Here is a 27757-nt window from a genome sequence, read left to right on the forward strand (position 1 = left end):
CTTACTCGGGGTACAATAAGATCATGATATACCCACCAGATGAAGTGCACACGTCGTTCATCACTGACCACGCCAATTTTTGTTACCGAGTGATGCCACTCGGTCTCAAAAATGCAAGGGCTACTTACCAACGACTGATGGACAAGGTTTTCCACCAACAGATTGGGTGGAATATGGAGGTCTACGTGGACGACATGGTGGTCAAAATCATTTCCGTCGAAGGTCATGTTGCCGACCTGGCCGAGGTTTTCAGTCAGATCAGAAAACACAACATGCGCCTCAACCTAGAGAAGTGTGTTTTCGGTGTCCAGGGAGGTAAATTCTTTGGCTTCATGATCACCAGCAGGGGCATTGAGGCTAACCCGGAGAAATGCAAAGCCATCATCTAGATGCAGAGCCCCCAAACCGTGAAAGACGTCCAGCGCCTGGCAGGAAGATTGGTCTCTCTTTCACATTTCATCCCCAAGTTGGCAGAGAAGGCGGGCCCATCTTCACCCTGCTACGAAAGCTGAAGAACTTCGAGTGGACGGACCAGTGTGAAGAGGCTTTCAAGAGCTTCAAAGTCTTCCTCACGACTCCGCCAATCCCCCAGAGGCCGGATCACCACACAGATCTCCTCTTCTACCTGGCCATGGCAGAAGGCGCAATCAGCACAGTCATAGTACAAGAGCACCAGAAAGTGCAGACGCTGATCTACTTCATCATCCGAGTTCTCCAAGACACGGAGAAATGGTATCAGATGATTGAGAAGCTCGCACTAGCACTTGTCACTGCAGCTCGGCGCCTATGACCTTATTTTCAAAGCCACTAGGTGGTCGTCAAAACTGACTACCCAATCAAACAAATTCAGAGAAAGCTGGAGCTCGCTGGACGGATGATAGCATGGTCAGTAGAACTATCCGAATTCGGCATCAAGTATGAAAGCTGCGCCCCCCTCAAAGCCCAATGCCTGGCATATTTTGTGGCCGAACTGACTCCAACCTCGGCTGACGAACAACAGGGATGGATTTTACACGTCGATGGATCCTCCAACTCTAAGGGTGGTGGTGCAGGTATTATTTTGGAAGGGCCAAATCAGGTCACCTTGGAGCAATCTCTCAAGTTTGGCTTCAAAGTGACAAACAACCAAGCGAAATACGAAGCGCTTCTCGCAGGGCTAAGGTTGGCTCATGACCTCGGAGCACGGAGAGTGAGTTGCAACAGCGACTCAAAGCTCATGGTAGAGCAGCTCAGCGGGGCATACCAGACCAAGGACACCCTTCTGCAAAGGTACTTCCATGTGGCATCACAGAAGATCTCGTCCTTCGACGATTTCACCATACATCATGTACCACGAGAGAAAAATGCCAAAGACGACCTCCTATCGAAGCTCGCTAGTACCAAGTGCCCTGGGCAACATCGAACCATCATCCAGGAGACCCTACATTCACCCAGCTTAGACGACAAGGTCATCAACACCAGTAACAGTGAAGACCACGGATGGATGACATGTATTTGGAACTACTTAAAGGAGGGAACTATGCCCGAGGATAAAGATAAAGCTCGGAAGATGAGGATAAGGTCAGCTAAGTTTGTCATTGTCGGTGACGAACTGTTCAAGCGTGGCATCTCCACCCCATTGCTCAAATGCTTAACAGAGCCTCAGGCTTCTTATGTCATCGAGGAGATACATCGAGGAATATGTGGTATACACTCCGGAGCATGCTCAATGGCAACTAGGGTACTCCGACCTGGATATTACTGGGCCACATTGAAGTCAGACTGTCAAGCCTACGTACAAAGATGCAAGGAATGCTAGCAGTTCGGCAATACACATCGACAACCCCTCGAAGCTCTCCACCAGATGATGTCGTCGTGGCCTTTTGCCCAGTGGGGAATGGACATCCTCGGACCATTTCCCCCCACAAAGGGCCAGCTCAAACTCCTCTTAGTGGCAATCGACTACTTCACCAAGTGGATCGCGGCATGCCCACTCGCCAAGATCACCACTGAGAACGTACAGAAGTTCACTTGGAAGAGCATCGTATGCAGGTTTGGCATCCCACATTCCCTTGTTACTGACAACGGCAAGCAGTTCATCGCACAAAGCTTCGAGGACTTCCTCCGTGAGCTCGGTGTCAAGTACCTCCCTACCTTGGTGGAGCATCCCCAAACCAATGGCCAGGCCGAAGCCGCGAACAAAGTGATACTCTGAGAACTCAAGAAGCGGCTGGGGAGCGCCAAAGGACAATGGGCCGATGAGCTCCCCAGCATCCTCTGGGTGTACCATTACACCCCCCAATCAACGACGCAGGAAACGCCTTACAAGCTAACCTATGGAGCTGATGCTATGATCCCAATGGAAGTTGGAGAGACGTCTCATCGACGCTAGGTCTTCGACAGTGAGCAGAATGCTTAAGAGATCGCAATTAACCTTGACCTGATTGACGAGCTTAGAGATGAAGCTCAGATTCATGAAGAGTCCTGCAAACTTTGAGCCTCCAGGAGGTACAACACGCGAGTCCGACCTCGCTCCTTCAGGGCTGGCGACTTGGTCTGGCGACTACTAGGAGACGTCTGCAGAGATTCGTTAGAAGGGAAGCTCGCGCCTAACTGGGATGGCCCATTCCGGATCACAGAAAACTTAGACAATGGGGCGTACCGTCTAGAAGAGCTCAGCGGCAAAGCCATCCCAAGAACTTGGAATGCCACGCATCTCAAGTTCTACTTCAGTTGAACTTGTAAAAATGAGTTGTGCACTCTTTTCTCGCCTCAGTCTTTTATCCCAAAAAACAAAAAAATGGGTTTTGGCTAAGAGGGTTTTTAACGAGGCACACCCACAACATTAACAAAATGACTCATTCTCATTCTATTCATAATTTCTTAATTCTACATAGTTTTACCATAAAATGCTTTACGCCGAGGTCGAGTTCGAACCATCAGTACGATTTATCTTACCTTAAGCCGAGGTCGAGTTCGAACTTTGGTATGGTTATCTTACCTTAAGCCGAGGTCGAGTTCGAACCTTAGGGCGATTTATCTTACCTTAAGTCGAGGTCGAATTCGAACCTCGGTATGATTTATCTTACCCGAGGTCGAGTCCAAACCTTAGTACGAATTGCTTCATCTTAAGCCGAGGTCGAATCCGAACCTTATGGCGAATTACCCTACCCTATGTAGAGGTCGAATTCGAACCCTAGTGCAACTCACTTTAAACTAAGCCAAAGTTTAAACGTGTTTTCAAACCACAGAAGCGGGCTAAAACTAAGCCTATAACCGAATTCCATTTCGCGCACAAAAACAAAAGGTCGAAATAGAACCATCAAAAGCGCAAAAGTGAAAACTCAGGAAAATAATATATACACAACAATGTTTATGAGTTCAAAACATAAAAGAAATACATGAAGTAAACTAAAGTTATTACAAAACCCAGGCGACCTAGGCAGAGGCATTCTCGCTCGAGCTATCTTGGAGGTCGTCTTCCTTCACCAGCTGCCCAAAGCACACCTCTTTCTCTACATGCATAGCCGAGAGGTCGACTCCGGGCGCAAGCAACCGCGCCTGGCGAGCTGCCTTGACGAAACCTTTCTTGTGCTCAAGCAAGATAGCTCGCTCAGTCTCGACAAGCTTCCTCTCCAGGTCTGCCTTGGCATCAGCCATCTTGTCAAGATCCGCCTTCAAAGATGCGACCTCTTCCTCCTTGCCGCTAAGAAGCACCTCGTCATAGAGACGCTTCTCAGCAGCTTGCCCCAGTTCGGCCTTAAACGTCGAGACCTCGTCCTCAAGAGAACGCACTCTGTCCCGGGAGGAAGTGGAGAGCTCCTGAAGCTCACCAACTTGAGCAGCGTAGACCTCATTAGCCCTCAAGGCGATCTCCAAAGACTTCTGCACCCTTGCAAGATCCCTCTTCGTGGCTTGAAGCTCGGCCTCGTTCTGCCTCTTGGCCTCGCCCAGGGCGGCCCCCAACGCCCGATTTTCCTCCTCCAGCGGCTAGACTCGACCCTTCATCTTCTCCAGGTCCTCCTGCTGCTTGGACCACCTATGCTTCCAGTGGTCCACAATAGCCATCGTCCTCTACAAGAAGACCTCCACCGAGTTAAGGCCCTCTATTGGCCTGACCTTCTCAATCATTACCTGATCAGCCGAGCGCATCGAACCCTTGGGATAGAAGGTCTCAAAGGTCACCCCCGAACTCCACAATGAGTCTATGTCCGACGAGGCGCTCACATGATCCAACCGCGTGAAAGGGCGACCCTTCTCGAAACGTTGAGCAAGGTATTTTCCCTTAGGTGCCCCCTTCGACGGACGAGACGGCGGCGCCGAGGCTGCAGGGGTAGGCGTCGAGACCTCAGAGCTAGGCCCCTCTCTGCGGACCTCAATGGGAATCACGGCAGAAGCCATCTGCGCAGCAGCAGGGGTGTTCATCTCTAGTGCCTCCGAGCTCGGCGCCACCAGGACCTCGGCAGCATTCGGCTCAGGCCTCGCCTACAAAAAACAAAAACTTTCTCCTAAGTCACAAAACAAGAAGACATGCAGTATAGAAGTAAAATCACAAGGAAAGGCACAAACCTCGGCGGCATGGGTGACCTCCTCAGCGGCCACCTGGGAAACTCCCTTAGGTGGAGGACTCCCAGTAAGGTCGACTGCGTCGACATCAGCAACCCTCGAAGTCACCTCCTTCGCATCTCGAGAGGCAGAAGTCCCCCCGACCTCCTTCTCCCCCCTCTTCCTTTTCTTGCGGGTCTCCAAGGGGGCAATCTCCTCTTCTTGAGGCTCAGGAACCTCAATCTCGACCACATTGTACCGAGACTTCAGCTCACGCCACTTGTTTTTGCCCATTATGCCTGCAAAAACAAAAGCCAAATACATCAGTAAAAGAAAATTTTGCAAATCCTGAAAACTAAGGAGGACAAGGTACTCACTCTCTAGACCCTTCTCCTTGTACGCCGAGTCAGCAAGCGACAAGACGAGCTTGCAATCCAAGGGACGAGGAAGCAATTCTAGGTTTGCAATGGCAGCAATGTTCGAGGCCGTCAGTTGAAGGTTGGCTGACCCGTTAAACCTGACAGGAGCCTACTGCTAGTAGAGAGGGAACCTCGACAACTCGCCGAAGTGAAATACCTCATCTTCCAGTGGGTCGACCTCCTTGAGCACAACCCGGAAGAACTCTTGTTTGAAATTTTTGTAAGACTGGGAGTAAAGAGAAAACAGCCCCCAACCTTACTACCGTTCAAAGACACCCAACCATAGAGAGGTACACCCAGTTTCAGTTGGTAGAAGTGAAGAAAAACTGGAAGAGATAACCCTATCCCTAGGGTCGAGCATAGGACCTGGAAAGCCCTCAAAAAACCCCAACTATTGGGGTGTAACTAGCAAGGAGCCGAGTTGAAAAAATTCAAGAAATCACATTCAAATTGGGAAAAGGGAAGGCACACGCCTAAATCTCTAAAAAAACACTGGTACATATAGAAGAAGGGGGGATTAGAAGTACCCCCCATATACACGCGCTCGCCGGGCTGACAAGGCTCAAGCCGGATGAGCTTGGAAATAGACGCTTGACAGATCCTGTGCAATCTCCACAGCGCATTAATCTCCATAATCGATTTGAAGACACTGGAGAACTCTCCGACGTCACCCCTGACCCATTCGTAGCTAGTGATGACGGGAAAAGGCTCTCTAGGGTGATTCCCACCCTTTTTCTTCTCGACAGCCGCTGCCTTGCCGCGCACCTTGCCTTTACCCTTGGCCGGCGCAGACGGAGCAGCATCACTACCACCAGCCATCGACAATAGGGAAGATGGGAGAAGAGGAGAAAGACAAAGAAGACTGGTAGGAGGGAAGAGCGGAAAAAGAAGACAGAGAAAACGAAGTACCTGGTACTCCTTTAGTATTGACCTTAACAACGACGGAGTTGTCGGAAACGGTGACGACAAAAGCAGACGGAGACGACGAAAGGAGGAAGGCAAAGATCGACGTGCATAGGAAGCCAAGAAAGAAAGAGAGCCAAAGAGTAAAGTGAAAGGGGAGAAGGCGCGCGAGAGAGAGAAAAAGGGTTTTCCAAAATTCAAAAGGTCGTGACACGTGTCAAGAAGGGGACACAACTAGCGACACAATTAATGGAGCCCATTATGATGGGTACTGCCATCATTACATAACCGTCACTTCCCATTAACATGTCGCCCACGCGTTATGGGAACGAGGTGACGGTTATGACACATGACATCATGACAGAGGAGCGTACGCGAAGAGTCATGACTCCTTGACGAGCTCGGCATTAACTCCTTGACCCATAGTCTTTGGAGCTCGGGGGGCTAGTGTACTATCCGTACCGCAAGTCGAGCTCTAGCTTGGCATCACAGCGCAACTTGACCTTGGATACGCGCTAGGCAATATCGGCCAAGACGAGGTCTGTTACCTAAATAGGTTGTAACCGATCTAAGGCCCAAGGTCCAATGAAACCCTAATTCACACAAGGTACGTGCATTACTTATACGAGACTCGTACATCCACAAACACTAACTTTAGCATCAGAGTCTCTTTTGCATGTACTACCCCCATCTGGAACAGCAATCGTACCTAGCGAAGGAGGCTCACCAATCTTGCCTAGTAGATCGTCCCTACGACCGATCTCCGGTAAGAATAGTTACTATTCATAAATTTGTTTTCAGAATTAAAGTTATTGAAAGAAATTCTAACAAATGAAATTAACACACCATTAAAAATATTGAACTATATAAAAAGATCAAGTTCTTTTCCAAATACATACATTGCTTATAGAATATTATTAACATTACCTGTAACTGTTGCGACTGCTGAAAGAAGTTTTTCAAAATTAAAATTGATTAAATCATATTTAAGATTAACTATGCTCTACAAGATAGATTGAATGAATTAACTATATTATCTATTGAGAGTGAGATGTTGGGATTACTTGATTGTAAAATTTTAATAAATACTTTTGCAGCTCAAAAAGCCAAAAAAATAACATAAAAATTATTTAGTTATATTAACATAGGCCCCTATTTTAATTTTTGCCTAAGGCCTCGAAATTCCTAGATACAACCCTGTAAGTTACATTTAAGTTTTGAAAATTATTTTATGTATAAATTAATTTTAATTATAAATAAATTTATTTTATTTTTTGTTTTATTCTTTTCTTCTATAAATGCTTTTAAAGATGTTTATTTAAACATGTTCATAATTTGAATAATTTAATATAAAAGAATTTCCACAAATTAGTCGACCTATTTGCTTGGTTTTGTATCCGAATAGCCCACTTGTCCCTTGCTCTCTAATATCATATAGGTTAGACTTCTTGAAGGATGTTATAAACTTAATATTGGTGGAGTTGTATCAGCTGATTTTATTTCTTCATGTGGAGGTATTGTCCATGATCACATTGGTAATTTTGTTATTGCTTTTTCTTACAACTTGGGCTTTTGTTTAGTGCTCCAAGCAGAACTATGAGCCATTATCATGGTTTGAAGATCTTGAGAGATAAAATTATCATTGGGAGTGTGATGGTGGAGTTAGATTCAACTTTGGCAATGGTGGAGTTAAATTCAACTTTGGCAATCACGTAGTAAGGAAAATCCTTGTTAAGCTCTACTGAGTCACGTAGTCAATGTGGCATGAGATAATCATCGTATTCATTTTGTTCATATATTCAAGTAAGCTAACCAAGTGGCTAATGATTTTGCAAAAATGGTATTCAAATGTTTGAAGGGATTCATATGTATGATTCTGATTCATTTTCTAATGCTTGCAGAAAATTCTGTTCTAACTTTTTTTTTTTTTTAATTTGAACTTTTAACCTCCTATTTTATCAACAAAAAAGAAATAACAAAAAATAGTTTATACATATATTGATTTTATTTTATGAGTTAATCACCTATACATTGTCGGTGTAAAGTTTTTTTACACTGGCAACCAATTATATCTTTTAATTGTGTCATGTCACTGTAAACACATTTACTTTTATCAGTGATATTGCACAATTAAAAGATATAATTGGTTGCCAGTGTAAAAAATTTTTACACTGGCAGTGTATAGGTGATTAACTCTTATATATATATATATATATATATATAGGAGAGATCCTTTTATTCCAAGAGTAAGTTTATATATACTTACTCCATCCAATAACTCATATTGTACATCAAATTTCAACGATCAAACCGTTGAATTTAAAGTTCTTAATATACAGATTAAGTCTGCAAATTTTTAGAAAATTTGAAAATCATTTGATATTTCATTTTATTAATTCAAATTGATAGATAATCATAAAATCATTTTATATATTGATTTGAATTAATAAAACGAAGTATCAAATTATTTTTAAATTTTTTAAAAATTTACAGATTTGATTTATGTATTAAAAACTTTAAATTCAACAATTTAATTGTTAAAATTTGATGTAGAACATGAGTTATTAAACAAAGTAAGTTTAGGTAGACTTACTCCTGAAGTAAATGAATCTTTTCTCATATATATATATATATATATATATATATATATATATATATATATATATATATATATATCACATAAACACATTCATTATTTGTAAGAAGACATTATTTGGACAAGTAAAAAATAATAATTGAGTAATGAATTAATTACGTATCCAAATGGCATGTCACTTAATAAGAAAATAATTAACATTTTTAAAATTCTTCTAAGTAACATTTAATTTGAAAGATGTTATGAGATGGAAGGAATAGCAATACAAGCATAGTTTTAAAAACCAGACCGGTCATCGAACCGGTTAAGGTACTGGGTCAGTGGGTCAAAAGTTGAACCGGTGGGTCACTAGTTGAACCGCATGACTCGGTTTTTATTTATTTTTATTAAAAAAATATTCATATTAAATATATTTTATACTTATAAATTTTAATAAATTCATATCTTATTTTAAATTTTAATTTTTCTATCTTATTTAAAATTATTTTTATTTTTATTTTATAAAAAATTACATAAAAAATTATATGTTAAACGGTATATTAATACAAATTAAAAATATAAATAATATGTACATATATAATATGCTTGCAATTAGTATCACAAAATAATATATGTAATATTTACATAGATATTATATTATTAAATGTATAATTTAAAATTAATAATATACTATAAAAGTTATTTAAGTTGTATATATTACAAACAAATATATTAGAACAAGTAGTTATTGTTATATTTAATAAGACTCCTTGCTTTTCCATTAAGAGATTCAATTATTATTATTATTTTTGTGGTTTATGGTCCCTTAAAAAAATTTATAAAAAAAAAAAGTGATTGGACCGGTTTGACCCACCGGTTCACCGGTTGAACCGGAAAATTGACCGGTTCAATCCGGTTTAAAATGGGTCGACTGCATAACCGATCTAACTTAAGATTCGGACCGGCTGGACCACCGGTTCCCGGTCCAACCGGTCCGACCGGCCGGGTCCGTCCGGGTTTTAAAACACTGAATACAAGTTTAGAATTTGGAATCTTCGGAGATGAAAAGATTGACATGGCATTCCAATACATACATATTCATGAAAGTGAAAGCATCATAACTAACATATAATCTTAGAAGATTTCTATAAATAACCTCTAATTTTCTCTGCATTGACTTCTCAAATTAATCATTCTCTACAATTTATGGTATTTTTTTAATAAAAAATTGGTGGCCTATCTTCTACATAAGAGACCACCATTGATCGATGCATCTAATCATCTCACAAGATATGTGTGAAGGCATATAGAAGTATATTAAGCAGCAATTTGAAATTCCAAACAACACAAGTTTAATATGAAACTAATATGTATGCAATATTTCTCAAGTGAAATAATAACTAACCAGTTGATAGTGACATAGTGAAAAAATTAACTGGGCCACTAATAAATTTAGAGGGTGGTCCTTATTTCCCCACTCTATTTTCTAGTAGTAAAGTAAACGAAATTAAGCACATAAATGCCTCCATGTTATACCGAGAAGACTTATTAGCCATTGATAAAAAAATAAAAAAAACCCATCGAATAAAGCTTCAATAAGAGAATTCATATCAAATTTTAGTGGATTGTGTACTCTTATAAATTTTATGTGTAAATTCTATTTTGTAGCTTCAACTACACCAAGTCTAAGGGGGTAATACAACACATCTTTGGCAAAGAAGGAATGCAATTTAGCATGAAAGCACCCTTCGTTTGCAATATTGGCTACTACTCTACCATGCTAATTTAGTTAGAGAAGAACTAATGACACACTCTTGATCTAACATTCTTCTTAAGATACTCTCTCTTGGTGTCAAAAAATAAACATATGCTCTCTTAATTATCAAAATTCATCTCTAGTTAATTTGAGAATAAAATCCACTAAATAAAAAATTAAAAATCACATATTTTGACACGTGTATGAAGAAATTCTTCTAATATAGAGATAATTAAGTATCCTCCACAAGTCACATACTCAAAATTTAAACTCAATATCATAATTAAGTTAGAATGCTCTAGTGTCAATTGAACTACACAGTTAGTAGTGATTTTGTAAATTTCACTCAATGAAAAAAGTGTCAAAATCAAAAGTAGTATAAAATTACTAGATAATATTTTTCGATTAAGTTGTGGGCCATTTTACATGTCTCGAAAGTTTCCGGAAGATCATTATGGAATCACGATTGGATTCAAAGTGTGCCATAACTTTCCTAAACTAAGGGTGTTATCCTATTCCTTCACCCTTTCTTCCTTTTGGTTCATGGCATAAAAGGACTGATTAAGAGGTGGAAGTGAAGTACAATTTTGCCATATCTAATCTAGGGTCAATTCTCTTTTGTGCCATCATCAATGAACCTTGCTTTCATGCTTTGTTAGCTGATAATTCTAATATAGTTTCCTTTGTTTTGACTTTTGAGCCATGGATCGTTTATTCACACACCCACACCCACAAAATAGCATTACTAATTGTCAATTTTCCTTTTATTTATTTATTTATTTATTTTATGTTTAACCTTTATATTAATTAATATTTGTTCCTAGGATGGTATAAGACGTGAGTTCGTGAGATTGAATATTCACCAAAGAAAAATAGCAATAATTTTGCACATTAAATACAAATAAGTTCATATTTGGTAAATTTTGTATCCCAACACATGAAATTCTAAGAAAAAAATGTTATTTGTATAATAAATTTTACAATTAAGATCACGAGAGAATGAGAAAAAAGTGTATAGAGCCCCCAATGTTGTAGAAACTTAAGATAAAAAGAGACAACTTATAAGTTGTAATGATGAATTATTTTATCCTTTAAGTGTTCAATCTTGACAATTGTTTGTGATATATACTTATACCAATAGTTAAAAAAGAGAAAGTATGAGAGGGAATATTTGTGAAATAGTTATGTACTTGTTTAAGGACACTTGTAATCTTCATTCTTCAATATTCTTGCTATTTTCGCTCTCCAAACTAGTAATTCACGTATGCCAAGGAGGATGTACTTACAAAATGTACTATGACGCCCAAGTTAGGCACTAAATATAATAACTTCAAGTATTCAATGAACAATATTTTTTATCTTGATATGCATTACTACTTATACTAACTGTGATGGGCCCTAGCTAGATGGACTTTTGTTCAGGATTAGCAATTAGGTGATATGATTTCTAACCTATGCTTTATCATTATTAAACCTAATTATTCGCTCCTTCATCCACTACAAGAAAAATACTAAATAGCGACCGAAATTAGCGACCGAAATTTTTCGGTCGCTATTTTGCGACCGATTTAGCGACCGAAATTTTTCAGTCGCTATTTTGCGACCGAATTAGCGACGGATTAGGGTGGTAGCGAGAAAATCGGTCGCTAAATCGGTCGCTGTTTAATTGTGGTTTTATGAAAGCGTGGTTTGCGACGGAATTAGCAACCAATTTTGAATAAAAATAAAAAAAAATTGCGACCGATTTTAATTCGGTCGCTAATAGCGACCGAATTAAAATCGGTCGCTAAAACTTTTTTTTATTTTTATCATTCAAATGTCAATTGATGTGGCAATTTTTATTAAAATGCCAAAGCTAGGATTCAAACCATGGACATGGAGAATATGGGCCACGCATGGTACCGCTGTGCCACTTTAATTTCTTTGTTAAATATTAAAAGTAATATATATATATATAATATAATATCTTTTCTAAACTTTGAAAAATCCTCCTCATTATGTTAGATATCTTTTAATTTAATATTAAATATCTTTTAATTATAAAATATAATAAATCAAATCTAAAATCTGTAATAATTTATTTGATACAAATATTTAATATGAATATTTATTATAAATTTAGTTATGATTTTTATAATCTTTTAATTTAATATTGGATTTCTTTTGATTATAATATTTTAATATATTTTATTTGAAATATCAATTAAAATATTTTATTACCTTTTCATTTTAATTTATTGTAAAAGAATAAGAATATTTAATTTAGAATTATTAAAAAATAACTATTATAAGATTTAATTTGTTTAATTTTATTTATTATAATATTTTTAGTCACTGTATTGATAAAAAAATATTTTTATTGAAAATATATTTTAAAATTTTAATTAATTTATTATCATTCACTCATTTTATTAAAAAGTGATAAAATATAATTTATTTTCAATTAATTTAATAAAATAAAATATATAATATAATATTGGATTATAAAATATTATTTTCAATTAATTTTAAAATTTTAATATAGTTTATTATAATGTGTATTGATTTTAGTTATATGTAATTTAATATTGGATTTCTTTTGATTATAAAATATAGTAAATAAAATCTAAAATCTGTATCAGTTTCTTTGATAAAAAATATTTAATTAGTTTTAATATATAATAAATTTAATATCAAATTATTTATTATGATTTGAGATATAATTATTATAATCTTTTGAATTAATATTAGATATCTTTTGATTATAAAACATAATAAATAAAATTTAAAATCTGTAACAATTTCTTTGATTCAAATATTAAATATTAAAATATTTATTATAATTTTAGTTATGATTTTTATACTCTTTTGATTTAATACTGAATTTTTTTAATTATAATATTTTAATATATTTAATATTTTTGATTTCTTTTGATTTGAATTATAATTTTTATAATCTTTTGATTTATTATGATTTAATTTTCATAATCTAACAACCTAACATTTAAAAATAATGTTTATTTTTAAGATAAATATTATTTAATTATTTATAAACTTTATTTATTAACATAATTATTTAATTATATTAATAGGATATGAAATTAATTAAAAATTTGATAATAAATTAATATGATTATCCTATTCGAGTGAAATTTAAAATAATTCTTTTATTTTAATCTAATTCAATAATAACATTCTAATTCAATAATAACATGTTTGATTCAATAATAACACCAAAAAATTTAAAAGGGGCTCAGCTTCACAATGACCCAATTTGGTTGGCTTGGGTTAAGGCCTGGGCCTTTTATTGTGTCATAGGTTTTAATTCAATACTCTGATAAACTTTAGGCCCAATATAATAATAGTTTCTGCGGATGATTTGTTGATACTTGATACAATATTACAACTTTTAATATATTTTTAAAATTTATGTAATCTATAAGTATATATTTAAATAATTTTATATTTAAACATGTTTTATATTATTTTAATTTTTATAAATTCGTATTTTGAATTTTTTTTACAAGTATACTTGTACTTCTAAAAATTAATTTAATATTTTTAATTTTAAAATTAATATAACAACTTTTCTAAAATTAAGGAAAAAAATAAATATTTACTATTTTATTTTAACAGAGTACATGATACCTTTTTTTTATATTGAACTATAAGAAATAATTTTAATGTTATGTTAAATTTTATAATTGCAAAATATTCTATGGAAAGATATTTATTTCAATCTTTTCAAAAAAGAATTTATAGCATCAGGTAGAATGGTTTGGGCCAATGAGTCCATAACAAAAGGACTTTCCTCAATTACGAGTCACCACAACCTTTGCAACCAAAACCCCGTTCCTCTTCTTCACACTTCTCTCTCTCGAATAGCTTCTGCAAGCATATTGCTTCAGCTATCTCCTTTTTTCCATCGCCAACTTCCACTTGATATTGTGCACCCGACACAGGTGATTTTTCTCTCTTTCTGCGATGCCTCTTTGCAAGCTGTTACTACTCTAATGTTGCATCGATGTGTACGGTCCTATTGATTTAATTTAATTCAAGCGTGTTTCGTAGTTTTCTAATGTGCTTAACTCGTGTTGCGATTAGGATTAGGAAACATCGTTTTCTTTTAGGTTTTGTTTGGTTTTGTGATAGTAATGAGTCATTGATGATGATTTAGCAAAATGAACCTTTGTTGTTTTTCAATTGAAGATCTGATGATATTAACTAGGATGCCTTTCTCTTTGGGTATTGCAGGTAACAAGAGCATTTGAGGGTCCAGAAAAATCTGCAGAGGTAAAGCAAACCAATCTTCTTCTTTTTTATTTTTTTTAAATCTTTTATTTTATTTATTTTTTATTTGTGTGTGTGTTGTTGTCAACATTCCTTTTGTTTGTGATCAATTTTGTCTTGTGATGTTGTTGATGTGTGTGACTGTTGTATAGTTACACATTAGGCATGCCACTGGCCATGTAGTGTTTATTTTACTTTATAGTTATCACCCTAGAAAAGGTGCTATTGCAAAATAGTTAGTCCTGCTTAACAGCAAAAAGTGAAATTATATCCCTATGGGGAGAACTATTGGGTAAAAGATGCAGAGATAAAAGTAGAAAATTTAAATACTGCCTATAACAGGACAAAACGAGAATTAGATGATAGAAAAAATGAGAGGTAATTTTGTTTTTGAAGCAAATAATTGTTCTAATTTCAGGGAAAAAATGAGAATTATGAGAAGATCCCTATCAAACAAAGTAACATTTTTGAAATATAGTGTTTAAAAAATTGACAAACAATAGTTGTTGAAGGGATCCGAACAAAACTTTTGAAGGATTCTAGGAGTTAAGAACATCCTCCAATTTTATTTCTTTCATTATCTTTGGGAAGTGTATGCCTTCCACGTTAATTAAGGTTAAGGGCTTCTAGAGATGGTAGAAATATTTTTGGCAAGAAGTTTTCATGTTTAGTACATTTTGAAATGCTTAAGCAAGCAAGTCTAATCCAATAGAATCATGAACTGTAATTAGATGTTTACAATGATCAAGTCTCAATTTGACATTTTTATAAAATAACTATGCCTGAAAAATTAAATCATTAGAACAAGATATCATATAAAATTGTAGAATTCAAAAGCCAAAAACAACTTATATCTACCATCGAGTATCAGCTATTTAAAAACTATATAGACCTGTTGGATTATCGCAGGAAACATTATTTGCGAGATTAGGAGCATTGTCAAGCTAAGAACTAGAGATTGCGTAAATGTCCAATAAAATTATATTATTAAACTTAAACAATTTGTTTTCAACTGCTGAGTGGTTTTAAAATCATTTACATTACAAGACTGCTTCCTAAATCACCTGCAACATAGAGGCCTCTTAAACAAGTAGGTCAAACAGGAAATGGTCACCATGAAGTCAAACAGGCATCTACAGTAAAATTCAGGTGCATCCCCAATTCCATTGTACTAAGAGTCTTGAATATGATTTTAATCTATTAAATTTGAAATGTATACTTTTTTGGCCATTCAAATTTAGAACTTCTGTTATTAGTCCTAATAATTAAAAAAAAAAAACAGTTTTGTCCTCTCAAATTCAAAATGTGTTTTAGTTCGCAAAATATACAAAATTATTATTTTAGCTCCTCTCAATTTCACTATCAAATATGATATTAGTGACAAACAATATTTTTTGAAATTACAAAGATTAAAAAATAAATTTTAAATTTGGAGGACCAAAATAATAATTTTTGATACTTTGGAGATTAAAAACACAAGTTTTAATTTTAGGGGACCAAAAAAAATATATCCCAAATTTAGAAAACTAAAAACATAATTAAACAACCGTAAGATTAAGTAAAACTACAAGCAGCATGTGTATACTACATCAGCTGGCAAAGACAGGTTTCTTTTCAAGGACTTTTATTACACTTCGACCCCAAAATTCAAACATATACTCACCTTGTGTTTGTTGTATGAGCATGTGTTTTCCCATTATTCTTTATCCTAAGCAGGTGACTCAGCTATCAGTTTATGATGGCATTAATCTTTTTTAATGGCAAAAACATACACAATTAAACCTAACGATACAGTATATTAGTGCTTTATTGTGTACATAAAGATGAAGTCAGCATATTGGGTTGGACAATAAATATCCAATAAGGTAATATTAGTAGTTTTCACAAAAGTGGGAAACTGTTCCAAGGAGAATAAGCATATAAACAAGGAAAATTCCAAAGAGTTGAGGATCACTGAATAATAAGGCCCCAAACTGATAAGAATTTAATATTCATATCCTAATCATTTATTTCTAAAAACAATTTCCTTCAGAAAAGATTTGCTCACCAGGCTCTTCAAAAGCCAAACTATGCTACTGAACCAAAAGAAACATGGAAACAGAAAGGGCTTAAACATATGCCAGAGTCAACTCTTCCCCCAGTTCAAAATTTAAATTCAATCGCCAAAATATTAGATTCATAAACAATTATACATGTGAAGCTTCCCATTCCTAGTTGGATCTTTATCATGCTAATAACGTAGCCAAACAAAAGTTCAAATATACAACTATCAGTAATGTTTATTGGATCTTGTCCATTGTTGCATGTCTTTATTACTCTATTCATCATACATGAACCTTTTAACTATCAGTAATGTGATATTTGTTTTTCAGTTTTATATTTTCTGAATTATTTTTTATGGATCTTGACTAATCTTATAAATTATATCACTAATATATTTTAATTACACATAAAAACTACCCACTAATTACGTGTATTCTGAATGTGCGTGTGTTTAATTTTATAATATAAAGCACAAAAAATATTATTTGCTGATTTAAAATCAAAGAATATGTTGTCTTGAAATTTTTGTTGAAATAATATTTTTTATTTTTTTAGGAGAAATATAAGGAGCGTCTAATTGAAGTCAAGCAACAAGCTACACAGGATGACACAGAGGGCTCTGCTTCTACTTGTATCAGTGATAATGAAGTTTATTTGCAGGTGGTTAAAAAGAATCCGAAGGGGAACTTGTATGGGCTTGCTGGATTGACCGATGATTTCATTCGCTCAACACTTCCACAATCTTCTACGTCACAGCCATTACCAGTCACTGCAGGGGTGATAGAAGAAATGCAAAATAGGATAACTAAATTAAATGCTGAGCTTGTTGCAAAGGAAGCAAAGGAAAAAGCATTGGAAGAGCATATACGACAGCATGATGAGCAGATGCAGTATATACTACGCCATCTCAACATTGACCCTTTAAGGCCAACCCCTCCTGCACCGAGTACTACCCCAGATGATCCTGACCATGCTGTTGATGATGCTCTTGATGACATAGCAGAAGACCCTTAATTAAGCTTCTTTATTTTACTTGTTTCAGGATATTTTATTGTATTTCACTATTACTTTGTTGAAGTTTAAACGTTTTATGTTATTATTATGTTTTTAGCATACTATATTGACATACTTATATTTTATTTAGTTTTCACTATAATATAAATTTACATCGATAAAATTATGTCTTTTAGTATGTTCTAGTTTATTATTATAAATTAGCTAATAAATATATTGTTAATTTCATATTCATTAACAGGTATAAATTTATAATTAAAAAAGAATTTAAAAATACTGGTATATTTTAGCGACTGAAACAATGCGTAGCTAATTCAAAATAGTCAATTTTTTTTAGCGACCGAAATAGCGACCGATTGTATTCGTAGCTATATCAGTGTTTTAGCGACCGAAATAGCGACCGATTTTATCCGTAGCTAAATCAGTTATTTAGCGACCGAAATAGCGACCGATTCTGTCCGTAGTTACATCAATTTTTTAGCGACCGAAATAGCGATCGATTTTATCCGTAGCTACATCAGTTTTATAGCGACCGAAATAGCGACCGATTTTTTCCGTAGCTACATCAGTTTTTTAGCGACCGAATTAGCCACTGAATCATTAAATGTTTTTATTAAATAAATATAAAAAATAGCGACGGAAATTGCTACCAAAAAATTCAGTCGCAAAATTGGTCTCCAAAAGTTAGGAGACCAAAATTTTAGCGACGGATTTTTATTGTCTAGCGACTGATTTTTCGGTCGCTAAATTGCGACAGAAAAATTTTCGGTCGCTATTTCGGTCGCTGAATGAAATAGCGACTAATTTTACCTAAATAGCGACCGATTTTGGTGGTAGCTAAAACTTGATTTTTTTGTAGTGATCGTTACTTAAGTAGAAAAGTCATTCTGCATCTTCGACTACCTAAAGGGGTGTTAGGTATTCAAGTGTGCCGAATAGCTTAACTTAAAGTGCGTTTGATTGTTAAGGATATTGGGAGCTATTACATAAGTTGAAAGGTCGCTTGGTATTCAAGTGTGTCGAATGGTTCAACCTAAAGTGCATTCGATTATTAGGGGTTTTGAAGGGCCTCGACAGGTATTTCAGCATGTGATGGTCCCAATTTATGCATACCTCAATTGCATAAGTAGGTCATTGAGGATGGCATGTGAGAAGGTATCTTTTGAATGTTTCGATCATCTTGATGCTGATTGATTAGCTAGGATGGTCATGTTTAAATTTTCCATCCAATTGTCGGTTGCTTAAAGAAAGTGTCCGTTTGGTATAAGTTATGAGTGGATTATGACGAATGTATGAAATTATGTTTGTAAGACATTGTACTTGAGATTTTGTGCCTATGAGGGATGAGATGCTTCAATATGATGTGCATGATATGAAATGTGTCTACATGTTATAAGAACTTTATATGTGATAGGAGATGATAATGTATGATATGAGAATGAAACGATGATGATATGTATGCAAGACATTGATACGAGGATGATGTGTTAATTAAGTGAATTATATAAGTATGGAGTCCTTATGATAAAGTGCAACATAGAGTCTTGTATGTGAGACATGCATCGTGTGCATGAGTATTCTCCTTCAGGTCATGAGTAATGTCCTTTGATCCATGAGTAATTGCCTTTGGGTCATGAGAATTTGCCTTTGGACCATGAGTATTCACCTTTGGGTCATGAATATTATTAGCCTTCTAGCCACAAGTACATGAGATTTACTAGCTCCACATGTATGTAAAACTAGATAAGTTCGTGTCCATTGCATTTGTGTTAATCATGAGTATTGTAGACATGTTGGTGTTCTTTGTATTGCTTCTTTAATTATAATTGTGATGAATATTGTATTAAACTATTATATGTACACTTATGCCTATGTTGTTGTTTGTGTATGGTTATTCAACTCTATCTCACATTGGTGGCTAGAGTAAAACATTTCTCACTCTCTTATTGTTTTTGTTGTGTTTTCTATATGTTTTGCAAGTGATAATCAGCTAGATGCTGTCACAATGACGAGACATGGGTCTTGTGATGTATTTATGGGTCAAGATCTAATAGAACGTAATATCGAAGTTCTTGAATTAGGATTTATGTTTATGTGAGTTTACTTCCTATGCTGTGACTCATATTAGTTCTTTTTGAATTGTAAGAATCTTTGTTAGCCGTGGATTTCATTTGGTATTTCTTCAAGTTTATTTCTCGCTTTGAACAAATGTGACACCTCTATCCTTAGGAAAGATTTGAGAACTATTTTCTTTTTAATAATATAACTTTATTTTGACTTTTTTGAAATTCATACCCCACTAAGATTTTTTAAACTATTAACTTTCTGTATTAAAAAAAATATCCTCACTTATCTATATTATTATCCATTTTCAATTCTTAATATTTTTTTATCACAATATTTTTTAAAACTCTCAAAAAATAAATATAAAGACGGTTTCCCTGCTAGCATCACATAATATCTTTTCAAATTTGGAAATAATTCAGAAAATTATTTGTTAATTTTAAAATCATTGAATTTATATGAAGAAATAACAAAAGAGGGCAATGCATGAGACTGATCCATAATCATTAAAGACAACTTGGACGTTGCTACTTTATATAAAGAATTGGTTCTAAAATTGATTGATGCAATAATATTTAAAGGCCTCACGTCGTTGAATATGTATGACACATCAATTTATGACACCATTTTCTTTTAGAGACGTTGCTATGGGCTATTAATATTAGCGACTTTGGTAATTATTGTCCTATCTAGATCATATAGGATCTATTTTCTTGCCCCTTCAACCATTTCAAAACATTTTACCTTTTTTTGTTTTTTCATTTGTTTCTAGCTCCATATAAAATTCTTGATGTATTTTGTTAATGACTATTTTTTATGAGTTAATTACTTACACACTGACAGTGTAAAGTTTTTTTACTAACAATCAATTAGATATGTTAATAGTGTCATGTTATTTACTCATTTAATTAAATTAAAATAAAAAACACTATTAACAAATTTAATTGATTGTCAGTATAAAAAACTTTACACTGATAATGTATAAGTGATTGACTCATTTTTTATTATAAAATTTATCTTTGATGAATGAATTCTTCTCTATTTTTTTATTCACGAGACTATGAATTATGATTATTTTGATGAAATAAAACTTTACTTAAGCACTGAATATAAAGTCCCGCAACATCAATCAATGTCTCTAATCTTGTGCATGAAATTGAAACTAGGTCCCCTATGTATGCATATAAACATTCTATAGAAGAGAAATTTACATAATAACAAAAGAGCATATATCCTCAGTTTTCCCTGCAAAACAGCAGAATTTACTGCCATCAGAGTGTCACAGAATCCATCATCACCTGTTATTGGCAAATAAAAAGGTTTATATATAGTTAGCCCTCATTTAAATGTTGCCCACATCAAGTACAAAATTGAAAGTTTGTAGTGTGACCAATAACTTAACCTATTGTGTTAATTGAAGCAATAAAATAGAATTATAGATAATATTTTTTTTTTCTTATAAACATTACAATAATAACTGAATTTAAATTTAGGACACTGGATAATACTTGGAAAACAAAATTTTGTAGTGATACTGGCCAGATATGTATACTATTTTAGCTCAACTTATTTTTATCTAATTAATTTGACCCCCAATAAAAGTTAACTCATAAACTTAGAAGTACACACCATTTTATTAAAAATTATTAATTTTATCCCTTCAACTTTATCCAAATACTATTTCAAAACAATGTTCAATTATTTTAAGTAAAATGTTCCCTCTCTTGAAATATGCTTAAGTTATTATCATTCTTAAAATGAGTTAATTAGTAGTGACCAGCCATACAAATAAACCTCCTAAGAGTAGTTTTCTTCATCTTCTAAGGATAATTATTCACAATTTTAAACACGTATTATCCATGATCAGAATTTAGGCGATAAAATAATGTTTTGGATGTATTCATTTTATTACTTTTGAAATTTCACTCAAAATCTTCATTTTGTTTTGAGGTTTCAAAGTCCTTTTTATAAATTAAAATCTATTTGTAAATTAATCATGTTAGAATCATTAAAAAAACAATAGACCGTAATAATTTGCTTACATAAAAATAAACTAAAGTGTAGAATCTATTACCAAAAAAAGTGTAATTTTTAAAACAAGATAGTGTAACTTAAGAATCTATCAAAAGGAGAAAGTGTACTTTATTCTATTTTTTTTTTTAAATATGAAATAATTCTATAGTTATTTAAAATTAATATTTTTAACTTTGATTTGTTACTGAGCTAAAAGAAAATATATGAACCAACAAATTAGCTAACAAAAATCAGACTCGATATGTAGTTAGTTCAACCTAAAAAAACAGAAAAAAAATTTTGACTGAAAGAAATTTATTTTAAAAAAAGTAAAAATTACTTCTCTTAAATGAGTCTTTAATAAACACCTCATAGTCAATAACTTAATAATCTAAAATATACTTAACCCTCTCTTAGTCAAAAATATGCTGGACCATGCATTGCATTATTTCCCAAATCACACCCATATACAAAGTTCGTCTCTAATTAAGAGGAATAAAGCAAATTGATTAAGAAAAAAGCAACCAAGGAAATGAAATAGCAATTCAAACAAATTATAAAATAATTGTCAACAAGTCATTGATGTGCCTTTTGCATACTCTTATTCCTGGATTCCCCAACTTTCTTTCACATCCTTAGTTTTTCACTTTATAGGGCTTTTAATCTTTAATTTTCTTTTCAAGGTATTTGACTCTCACAACAATGGAAAACATGGACAAGAATGATGTCAAGACATGATCGGTTGCAAAATTAAGCAACCCAGAATGAGAGTACAAAGTCCTCCTTCAATATCCTTGTTCCTTGGAAAATAGTGGGGCAAAGAATAATACACAAGTAGAAGAGTGATGTTATATATATTTTTTTTTTATAATACCCTCATACTAATTCTTTAAATATTTTATAAAAAAGGATTAAATAAGAAAAATACATTTTTTTTTTATCTTAAAAGCTAAAAAAAGCTTATACTTTGTTTATCTAATAAGAAGATAATAGATGTTGTAAAATGATTATAATCTATTCATTTTAAACATATTAAAAAAGGTTTTTTTTTATTGTGTTCATGGACATTTAATACGAAATTAAAAGTTAATATTTTCATAATAATACATTTATTATATAAAAAATATCAAAGTTTAATATAATGAATAATTTGATTAAAAGATATAAATGTGTTGTGACTATTTTATTGATATTTATCTAAAAGAATATTTTTATGAAGAAGAGAGAATTATAATTTATCATTTTTATAAAATTATTTTACACATAATTTTATAATGAAAAGATATTATTCATTTTGAACTTAAACGTTATTTATTATCTTTCAAAAGTTTCTCAATCATTTAAATTATGTATATTTTATAAATTTTTATTTTATTGATATGAGATTTTATTTATATTAAAAAATAAAAATAAATACTATATGCATGAACAAACATAGATGATAATGTAAAAGTAAAAGAGTCTCAATGCACATTAAAAGGTGTACGTGCAATGGTTATCTAGTTGTGGTTTGATTGAAAGTGACATTTTAAAAGTCACCACTACTACTCTACTCTTGAACCCTCCCGTACACGGTACATGCTAATGCTACCTTCCATTACAAAAATAATAAATAAAAATAAAAATAAAAATAAAAGTGAACACTTGTGATAATTTAGATGCAAAGTCTATTGTTTTTATTTTGTCCCTTCCTTTTTTTATGTTCTCATACAGGGTCACCACCCACTGTAGTGTACAGTTTCAAGGGGCAAATTGCTAAGGGCAGTGATTAGGGTTGATACTTTAGGACAAAAAATAGGATGAATAGAAAAGAGATAGAAAGAAAAATACAATAAAATAAAACAGAGAGAAATAAAAAAATAAAAAAAGGTGAAAGTAAGATGGATTGAAGAGAAAATAAATAAGATCTAATGGTGATATAATGTTTATGAAAATTTTCATGCAGTCAATTAATTAAAAAAACTACAATTTGTGATTAATTTAAAATAAGGATTTATATAATTTTTAAGATATAATTATTATAAAAATTAACAAATTTATCATTTATGATATATTGTTAATGGATATTACCATTTAGCTCAATTCTTTTATGGTACCTAGTATCAGCTATGACCATGTCTTTTTATATAATATTCTTTCAACAAAATTATATATTTTTTTTAAAATTATTTGATTTAGTTAATAATATTAAATTTGTTAATAACTTAATAACTTTTTTGAAAATCATTTATAATATTTTTAACATTAATTAATTATTTTTTTACTTAATTATTTCTCACTTCGTTGAGTAAAGTTTGTGTCTATCCATCTTCTCTATTAACGATGAAAGAGGGAAAAAAATTATTTCATTATTTTTTGGTTTTTTTTTTCCTTCTAAAACATGTGAATTAATGAAAGATAAGAAAAAAAATAAATTTAAAAAATAAATTTAAAAAAATTAAAATAATACATACAATATTTTAAATTCAAATCTTAAAGTCATTATTATAATTCTTATATATATTAAAAAAAATAGTAAATGATTATAATTTTTCCGTTGACAATTCTATTTGTTTCTCTTTTGTTTTTGTTATCATGATATCATGATTATACTCCGGCCAATAGAAAAATTTGTCACTATGTTACTGAAATGGTGACATACAAGAATTTTCAAAGCTTTTGCTTAGTAATGATAAGCAAGGTAAATTTTTTAACTAATCCTCACACAACCCAAGAATCAACACGAAATATTTAGTAATGATTAAGAATGATCTTAGTCTTAATATTTTAAAAGTAATGGTTTTATTCTCCACATTTCATATAATCATGAATTTCATTCTTATTGTGAAACCTAGGAAATTAAGGTGAGTAACAAAATTCACCAATTTTTAAAACAAGGACCAACTTTAACAAAAAAAAAATTGGAGATGCTAAAGCACATTTCATTTGATTTGCTTTAGTTGTTCATACATGAAGCAATTAGCACAATAAAGGGGTGATGAATGTTACTTAAAACAAAGCTAGTTCAATTTTGTACCTTGAATTGATCTCAGCAAACAGAAGCAGGGTAAGCACTAGTTGGAACTCCAATTGCAGAAGAACATTCCCCATTATTATTATTATTATTATTATTCTTTCCACTTCCATTGTTTCCTAGTTGCAGTTCTGAAACACTAAGCACAGCATTTCTGGCATCAGGACCATGATCATAGAGAAACCCCTTGAACACATGGCCACTGATATGAACCGTGGCCAAGTAGGCAAACTCATCTTCACCACTCCCAATTGCAGACACTCTGTGGCACCTAAACACAGCAGGTGCTTGAACATGCCGTGGCAAACACTGCTTGAAACCAGCATCTGCATGCATTTCAACAAAATCACTTGCTACATGTTTCATTTGCATGCATAGTTTGATTCTATATCCGAGATCCACGATTAAGTAAGAATCAAGTCAAAATTGATGTAAAAGCAATTAACTATTGCTCCCACTTATACACATTAAACATATCCAAACTCCAAAATTCCAGCACACATATTAGAGTTGTTCTAAAGAAAGAAAAAATTTATAGCCTTTTATTAACTGTTGTAATAAGCACAAGAAAAATTAATCAAAATACTTTCCTAACTTGTTTTCATTAAACTTCATAACCAAATTTATGAATAATCTTCAAACCATCTAAATTTAGCGGCAATTTCAAGATTTTCAGAGTTTTTGCAATCATAACTACACTTTCATTGATACATGTAATCTCTCACAATATCAGTAAAATTGTGATCCTAACTTCAATTTAAAATCTTAAAATCTTTCTTATACAAGCACTTAAATTAAACTATTTGTAAAAATCTATCAAACATCACTACCAGACAAATTAAAGGTAACGATGAGATAGCTTATATGTGATTTTCAAACAATTTTCTACTATCAAATTTAATTGAAAAAAGAGAAAATGAATGAAATGATGACCTTGTTGACAAGAGCTAGTATCCAAGCTAAAGCTCTTTGTTGGGGTAGCATTAGAAGTGGAGCTATGAGATGTAGCAGCAACATTCTTTGAAGAACCTAAAATTCTCATTCTCTTGCAAGCACTTCCATCACCACTACCACTATTATTGTCTTCACCACCACTATTATTACCGCTACCACTGCCCCGTCTTAGGGATGCAGGTACCCACGTGCTCTTCACGTGAGTGATGCAATCAAAGCCACGTCCTTTGCAACAAGTCCTGCACCTTCTGAAGGTGCAATCTCTCTTGGCCCTATTGCCACAATCCTGACACACCCTAAACTCGGTGCCACCACTTTCATCACTCTCCATCACGTGCCTATTGTTGCTCCCCTCGTCTTCCATGTTCATGATCACACCACCTTTTCTTGCGGAATTCACTTCTGAGCCACCACCACACATCTTGAGGTTCCAGTAGTTGGTGGTGTTGTTGGTGTTGGTGTTGGTGGTGTTGGCACAGTCTTGAACTTGAACATGAACATCGTTGGTGTGTGGCAAGGTGAGGAGAGGGAAAATGCCGAGACCAACGCTGAGAGAGGCTGGAGAAGGCAAAGGGAGGTTGGAATGGTGTTCTGCTGAAATGGGTTGGTGTTGGTGTTGGTGTTGATGGTGGTGAAGTGGAGAAGGGTTTGGAGCTATCAGAACTAGGTCTCTGAGGCCTAACATGTTCATTGGAACAAGGTTAATTGAGTTGAGTTTAGAGGGTGTTTTTTTTTTATTGTTTAGTATTAGAATGTGTGTGTAAGAAGTTGAATGTGTTGATGATGTTGTGGAGATTTTACAGGGAGAATGTTGAGATTGAGATTCCTTTGATGGAAACTCTGGCTCTGGTGTGTGATGATGAGGATGATTTGGGATGTTTGTATATTGATTTGGCATTGAAAAAAGTGAGATTTTGAAAAAAGAAAAAAGAAAGGTGCAAAAGGACAACACTGCTACAGTTTCATTTATTTATTTTTTCTGACAGTGAATCTCCACTTAACAGATATTTGGATTGGGAAGAGGGGTAAGGTAATTAATTAATAATTGTTGTTGGAGTTGTGCTGCATAATGCAATTTGGGATTTGTGTGGTGCCTGCAAGTGTAGTTAAAATGCACAGTTTCTTGCACGTTATTTTCTGAATTCATTGGTCATCATTGCCTTCTCTTATGTTCCAAACTCAGCAACCAACTGCAAAGGTAAAGGAATAATTATTTTAAAAAATAATAATAGATTGTTATTAAGAAAATTATTGTTTTTCATACTGTAAATAAGGTCAACTATATGTGTATCATGAAATTCTCTCCTCTTTATTCCTAAATTTTGATTTTTTTTTAAATTTTATCTTTGCTTCATAATTATGGTTGTATTAAATTTCAAAGTGTGTATCAAATAAATTACTTAAATAATAATAATGATTCACATAAGTGATTCTAACTTAAAGTATGTTTAGTTTAACTTTGATATTCTTGACTTTAGTTAGCTGATCTCGAACATTGTATCTAGATGTTTGGCATTTTTTTTCTCTCATTCTATTGGGTATGAATTATAAGTAAGTTTCGGTTAAATAAAAAGTTAAAATTAAGGTTGTTTTCTTTCAAAAATAAAAATTTAATTTGAAAAGGTAAATTTAACTTAACTTTTTAACAATTATCTAAATACATATTTAAATCTTAACTTTAAATATAAAATTGACTGTAAATTAAAATATTTTTTTAGTTTTATAATTTTATTTATTTTACATTTTAATTTCTATAATTTAAAATAAACATATTTAGTCTCTATATTTATTTTTATTTTTTTATAGTTTAAGATATACCTTTTTAATTTTTTTAGTCTTTATTGTTAATTTTTTATAACATTGTCTCTTTTGTGTTAACATTGTAATTGAATTTTGTAAGGATAAATAAAAGGTGTCTCAACACTCGACCTCTTGGGTGAAGATAAAAAGAGACACAAAATATTAAAGACCAAATTTAAAATAACTTTAATAAAATAAATTTGACATCAGACACATAAAATTAAATTAATATTTTTGTTATGTCAATGTAAAAGAGACAATGTTACAAAAAAATTAATAATAATTATTAAAAGAATTAAAAATCCACAAATATAAAAATTAAAAAAAATCACTTAAATTATAAAAATTATTTTAAAAAAAGATAAATATAAAGATTAAAAAAATTATTTTAAATTATAAGACTAAAAGTT

General features: G+C 33.1%; 3 protein-coding genes across 3 annotated transcripts; 2 read left to right on the top strand and 1 right to left on the bottom strand.

The window, feature by feature from the left end:
• Window positions 1-370: 370 nt before the first annotated feature.
• Window positions 371-790, top strand: LOC145950545 (uncharacterized). The gene has a single exon (XM_083061638.1). It carries the CDS (start codon window positions 371-373, stop codon window positions 788-790), a length of 420 nt encoding a protein of 139 aa, XP_082917764.1.
• Window positions 791-874: 84 nt separating this feature from the next.
• Window positions 875-1798, top strand: LOC145950546 (uncharacterized). The gene has a single exon (XM_083061640.1). It carries the CDS (start codon window positions 875-877, stop codon window positions 1796-1798), a length of 924 nt encoding a protein of 307 aa, XP_082917766.1.
• Window positions 1799-20638: 18840 nt separating this feature from the next.
• Window positions 20639-26561, bottom strand: LOC109819093 (uncharacterized). The gene is made up of 3 exons (XM_020384686.3): window positions 25527-26561; window positions 24597-24919; window positions 20639-20865 (listed from the first exon to the last, which is right to left on the bottom strand). The coding sequence occupies exons 1-2, from the start codon at window positions 26443-26445 to the stop codon at window positions 24609-24611; spliced, it is 1230 nt and encodes a 409-aa protein (XP_020240275.2). The 5' UTR covers window positions 26446-26561; the 3' UTR covers window positions 20639-20865; window positions 24597-24608.
• Between the last annotated feature and the right edge of the window lie 1196 nt (window positions 26562-27757).

The sequence above is a fragment of the Cajanus cajan genome, chromosome 8 (genome assembly GCF_000230855.2).
Source record: "Cajanus cajan strain Asha chromosome 8, NIPB_CcT2T_4, whole genome shotgun sequence".
Lineage (NCBI taxonomy): Eukaryota > Viridiplantae > Streptophyta > Magnoliopsida > Fabales > Fabaceae > Cajanus > Cajanus cajan.

Bases quoted from the DNA above. Each gene is read 5' to 3' on its own strand.
- LOC145950545 (XM_083061638.1), top strand. From the start codon at position 371: ATGCAAAGCCATCATCTAGATGCAGAGCCCCCAAACCGTGAAAGACGT.
- LOC145950546 (XM_083061640.1), top strand. From the start codon at position 875: ATGATAGCATGGTCAGTAGAACTATCCGAATTCGGCATCAAGTATGAA.
- LOC109819093 (XM_020384686.3), bottom strand. From the start codon at position 26,445: ATGCCAAATCAATATACAAACATCCCAAATCATCCTCATCATCACACA. The intron at 24,920-25,526 runs GTCATCATTTCA...AAATGCATGCAG, and splicing joins TACTAGCTCTTGTCAACAAG to ATGCTGGTTTCAAGCAGTGT.